We start from the raw sequence: 6,000 nt of genomic DNA, 5'->3' as shown, positions 1-6,000 counted from the left end.
CCCCCCCACGGATGCTGTGTCTCCTTTCCGAATAACAGTCCATTGCAGATACACAGTTTTGTTATCTTCTGAGATGTGGAGGAACCCGAAAAGAAAATGACACACCTACCTCATGGTATTTTTTAGTGACTTTACTCGGGACGCACTGACACTCATTGCAGTTGTGGAGACAGCAGGCACAGTTTCCACCACAGCGTTTAACCAGGAGACAACCTGGCCAGAAAATGGTATCGGTTCTCTTTAGTTCTTCCCTTATGGACACCGAGAAGTTACGAGGTGTGCAGCTGTATAGTCTTACCTCCTCTTTTAGAAGGTTCAGATCCACCACTACATGGCATAAAAGGAAGCAAAGAAAAATACATGTTCATGCCTTGAGCCTGAATTCATCTCATCAGACTCTTTTCACAGAGAAACCGATCTTGTTTCACAAACAATACGGCCAACAATATCCCTTCTTATTTTAACTAGGTTTTAGGGCTATTGCAGCTCGCCAGTGGGACTTTCATTTTATAGTAAACAAAGCTTCATTATGACTGACCGACCAATAAAGAGATACCATTGTGCAATATTAAGACCAGAGCCAACAAAACAGTTGAGAGCTATAAATAGGAAACTTTATAGAGAAAAAGAGGGCTACACCTTTTAACCCTCGTAAAACAGTAAACAAGGAGAGCACTGGAGGAAATAATAGAATGTAAAATGATGAATGCTTTGATTAAAAAACAAATGGAATTTTTAAAAGGATTAGAAGCTCATGCAATTAATGAAGAACAACTTACAGAAACTTGCAGACAGAACTTTACATAACTTTTTTTGGCAATAAGACCCAGAAAATGTAAAAAAGGCATGAAGAGAATGAAGTTTTGAGGACAACGGAGTAGGCCATGAGTGAAAAAAAAAAAAAAATGATACATTTTAAAAGGGCTGAGGTTGCTGAAAACCTCTGCTTCCGATGCATGGAGTAATTCATAAAGTCTGAAATTCAGCTTAAGGAGACTCCTTCAGAATTCTATTCTTCTCCTTCTAAAGGAGGGAAGAAGTGTCTAATTTGTAACAATTGTCTCTATTCTTTTGGTAAGTTGGTTAACTATATAGTGTTTTATCCTTCAAAAGAATACCTACTTGTGAAGACCAAACAAAATATTCTTTCATTAGATTGTTGGAGTAAATTCTGAAAGCATCATTGTTTTTAACTAGAAAATGATACTTGCCTCAGTTAAATGATAGCAAAATAGCATGTCATACTTAATATGAATTTATATATAACATGAATAGTACTTAACCGTTAGCATAAGCAACTTTATAATTTTAATGTCTGCCTTATGACTTTGCCTTTTTCCCTCCCTAGAAACAGTCAAATAATAGCAGTTCCAATAAAATTGAAGAGTTTTGGATAACACACAATTCATCAGAAATTTTTCTTCAAAAATCAAGATTTTATTAAAGTTTGGAATATTACCTAAATATAATAAATCTAGTTAAATACCTTTTACTAACATTATAAAGAAGAATTGAAAAAAAAAAGAAATACATTTTCTCGTTAAAGACGGCTTCAAGTAATAATAATCACTATGTACTCCAGTTTTAAAGAATTAAGGGCCAAAAAAAAAATTGAAAAAAAATATTGGGGGTGCCTGGGTGGCTCAGTTGGTTAAGTGTCTGACTTCAGCTCAGGTCATGATCTCATGGTTCATGGGTTCAAGCCCTGCATCAGGCTCTGTGCTAAACGCTTGCTCAGAGCCGAGAGCCTGCTGCAGATTCTGTCTCCTTTGCTCTCTGCCCCTCCCCTGCTTGCACTCTGTCTCACATTGTCTTTCAAAAACGAATAAATGTAAAAAAAAAAAAAAAAAAAAAAATTAAGTGCCAGTATTTTAAAATAATTTTCAAATGACAAAGTGATTAAGAATCAAGTGCTTATGGGGCGCCTGGGTGGCGCAGTAGGTTAAGCGTCCGACTTCAGCCAGGTCACGATCTCGCGGTCCATGAGTTTGAGCCCCGCATCAGGCTCTGGGCTGATGGCTCAGAGCCTGGAGCCTGTTTCCGATTCTGTGTCTCCCTCTCTCTCTGCTCCTCCCCCGTTCATGCTCTGTCTCTCTCTGTCCCAAAAATAAATAAACGTTGAAAAAAAAAATTTAAAAGAATCAAGTGCTTGTTTTCTTGCTGCCTGTTTTACAATTCTGTATTTACTTGTACACATGATAAAATTTTCCTAAAATGTCAAAGGAAGCCAATGGAAGTATTTTCAATAAACATATTGTAAATCATGCATATGCAATTGTAAATTATAAGCACATGTAAACTATATGGTTGATTAAAACCTTGGTCAAGTATAAGGAAACGTCAAGGAAATACCAATTCAAAAGGTTCATTTCAATATCCTATTTAGCTAAACAATTATATTTTCCAACTCAATAGAAAACCGTTGTTTTGAGTATTTAAAGATTTCCCTTTCAACTGAAAATTGATCATGTGAAGGAAAGCTTTTAAATATTTAAGAGGAAATGAGTTCATTCTTTTGAGTATCATAAAAGACCAACTTATCTCTAATAAAAGTAATGAGATAATTGAGTTAAATCATGTCACACATTTCACCCGATTTCATTTCACTGAACTAACAGTTATTTGTACATACTACTCTTTCATTGTGAAAGCTGTATATGAGTTTATCTGAATCTTTTCTCTAGAAGTTAGTATCTGGGCAAGAAGGGTTTAGAAAGTCTAAAACATGCACAAACATACAAAAGCCGGTTGCCAACACTTTGAACGCTGATTTAAGATTTATACCTCTTTAGAATGTGAATGAAGCTCTTAGCCTTCAAAGGCTATTCATCTACCTCAGTGTTAAACACACTATTTCATGCAACTAGAAAATGAGACTGTATATGTTCACTTTAAAATGTTTACTTAACCACAATAAAAGGTTAGATAGATTTCCCAAGTGAACTGAGTTATGATACCTGCTGCAATGTGAAAATTTAAACACCCTTGCAACTTGGCTTCCACTCATTTATCATGTTTGACACAAAAGTCAAAGCCCTTTTTAAGTAAGCCTGACTTAGAAAATAAGGTATTTTCTTTTTCCGCAGTAGCAATGTATGAATGAAAACCTTAAGCCAGAGGAAGAAAAGGGGAAAAAAAATGAAAAACATTAATGCAGTCCACACCGGGCTAAAAAATACAATTAAGGATTTTCAATGTGGCATATCTTATTTGAAATTTAAGCTTCCCACTTGTAAGGCTTCAAGCTCATCTAAGCTTCATTAAAATAAGTCATGTGACTATAATTTAATGTCATGAATTCTCCATAAATTCTCCAAACATTGTGAAGAACTTCTATGCCAAAAAAAAAAAAAAAAAAAAAGAACAAAAAAGAGAAAGATCATGTCCAACACATACCTTTTTTTTTAATAGCTTAGCTATAATATTATGGAAGTTTCCCTCTGCAAAATATTTGAAAAATCAAAATCGGTGTTCGGGTTCTTTATATCCTTTTCATAACTACTCCCTAAGACAATACATGCATTAGTTTGTCTTTCTAAAGAATGAAGATTTTGAGCATAGCGCCAATTAAAGTTGTTTTTCCTAATGCAAATTTTCTTGTTCAGATTCACCCATACTGCAAGTTTTACTAAAAAGGTAATACCCCTGGAAAACAAATCATGGTTACACTTCACTTTGTTCCTTGTTCATTCTTTTAAGATATTCAGCCCAAGGATATTCTATTACTGCAATGCAATCTGAGGGTGGTCTTTCTAAGATGAATGTGGTAATACTGTGATATGTTTATTCTGTGGAAAATCAATTTTGATGTCTAATTAGAAGCTTTTAAACATTTTACTCCTTGTTCCTTTGTAGAAAGACCCTTGGGAGGGGAGTTGGTTTTGTCTATATAGATGTTATCCCACACCTGCATTTTAGTTTACGTAGAGTTCCAAAAATATACACTGCTTTTCTCACACTTACTGTATGCTTAAAAAGTTAATAGTTTTGGCAAACTGCAAAGGACATCAATTTGGAAAGTGCTAAATGAATATTTGAAAGAGCTGGTTCAGCGCTGGATGCTTTTAAATACATGCTAGCCTCTGGCCAAATCTTCACTGAAGCACCAGGTGGAGAGGTGCAGGCTTAAAGGCATGGCTAGAGGGGAGATTTTTAGGCTGGAATCCTGAGATCAGCTGTCAAAAACAAGATCTGAGCTTAGAACCTGGTTTACTCCCTTTGCTTCTTCCAGATCAACATGATAATCTACTTCAAATTTAACAAAGGTTCTATTCACAAGTGTTTCAGCCAGCCTTGCAGATCTTCATTTTCCTGTTCCTAAGTGGGAGGGAAGGGAAGTGTTCGTAAGTTATTCATCAAGTTATTCATCAAGATCCAATCTTATAAATATGTAACAGCTTTCAGCATCTGGACAGGATTCCGCTGCCCATGTACTTTAACACCAATTTCAAATATTGCTGAAAGGAAACCACGTCTGTTGGCATAGCAAAATATCATGGTTGGGCAAGTCTGAACATGACCTGCTGAGATTAAAGCTCTTGATCCAGAAGGGCTGCAACTCTTAGCAGGAAAGGGCAGGAATCGGGTTTCTTTCTGACAAGATTTAGAAGAACAAGTCTGGTGCAATCTGCCCTTGTGAATTGCTCAAACCAACTAAACCTTGTTCCTTCTATATAAATTCTCCAAACTGTCATTCCATTCTCTAGAGTGATCCTGGATAGATTTCAATGTTTCTTTCTGAGAACCTGAAAGAGATTTTTTTTTTTTTTTTGAGGGCATTGTAATTCGCCAGTTATTTCTGTTGTGTGTTCATGTGTGTCTGATATGGATACTTTCCAATCCTGACGTCACTAGGAAAATGAACTAACCTTAGAGAAGACTCAATTAACATTATTCCCAATTTCTTGACCATGTGGAATTAAGTTTAATCATCAACACTTTCACTCTTGAAGGGAGATAGGCTCATACAGTCAAATGATCATTTCAGAGGCAGACTTTCAGAGAGAAAAATTATCATGGTGGGAATTTCTTTAGGTCATTCTTTTCTTGCTCTGAATTCTATCTTGGAAACTACTAGTCCCATTTTATGGTGAGCCACTGTTATTTTCTGTATTATTTATAGAAGTTTGCAGGCTTAGGAGATGGACATTAATATAATCCTGACCCATGAGGAGACGGTAGATAACGATCTTGGTTTTTCTCCCTTTTCTAGGCCCAAACCTGGTTTAGCAGCTAAGGTAGTCTTTCTTGAGTCTCTAAATCAATATACCCTCCAAATTAGATTTGAATAAGCAAAAATTCTCATGAAATATAAAAGAGGACTTCATCAAAATGATATTTTTGAATTAAAGAAATGACAACAATTATTCAGCAAAACTGTCCTTTTTAATTTTCCAAACCCACTGAATTACAATTACTTCTCTTTGTATGCACTCTCATTTACTATGTAAATATGCTCAAATGTTACAAAAATGGGTTAAATACATCACTGAAGAATTTTAAACTCTACTCATTGGAAGCTATGGTAGAAGAATCTGAAACATTAGCTGTTGAGAAAATCAAATGAGGTTCGAATCTGAAGACAGAACTTACCTCTGGATTTTCTTCCAAAAACAAAAGCTTTGCCAAGAAGTTGCCAAGTTGGCCTGTATAGATCTTCCAAGTCCAATTGCCATCTATCTGGTTCAAGATACCGAATAAGATCTTCCAAGGTACTAAAGGCGGTGACAGCGTTATTAAGCAGATCCAGAGGCAAAGCTGAAGGGGGTAACACTGAAGGGCTCGCGGCCTCTGTGAATTGCTGAAAGCAAAATGAATCTTACGTTAACTGTTTTAAAAATGACGATGTATTTCTTCTGGACTCATGCACGAGGTTAGGCAAACTAAGGCTGAAAATGCAAGGGAAAGGAAACTATATTCAACATAGACGAGAACTGCTCTGCAAAGACTTCATGTAGATGAATTCCAATAAATTTTCTGTGCAGTCAATGAGAAGGACAT

The 6,000-nt window shown here is 35.9% G+C and overlaps 1 protein-coding gene across 1 annotated transcript in view; it reads right to left on the bottom strand.

Annotated features, from left to right (window-relative positions):
* The window catches only part of PDGFC (platelet derived growth factor C), a 205,942-nt gene that overhangs the window by 8,663 nt on the left and 191,279 nt on the right, over nucleotides 1–6,000 (bottom strand). Inside the window, exons 4-5 of the mRNA XM_040471625.1 lie at nucleotides 5,593–5,800; nucleotides 110–327 (exon numbers count right to left, since the gene is read on the bottom strand). Of these exons, the coding sequence (XP_040327559.1) occupies nucleotides 110–327; nucleotides 5,593–5,800 (426 nt within the window). The remainder of the gene's footprint in view (nucleotides 1–109; nucleotides 328–5,592; nucleotides 5,801–6,000) is intronic.

The sequence above is a fragment of the Herpailurus yagouaroundi genome, unplaced genomic scaffold (assembly GCF_014898765.1).
Source record: "Herpailurus yagouaroundi ecotype Mexico unplaced genomic scaffold, PumYag 28, whole genome shotgun sequence".
Taxonomy (NCBI): Eukaryota; Metazoa; Chordata; class Mammalia; order Carnivora; family Felidae; genus Herpailurus; species Herpailurus yagouaroundi.
The sequence above is the reverse complement of the archived record's forward strand: the minus strand, read 5'-3'. Positions and strand labels throughout refer to the sequence as shown.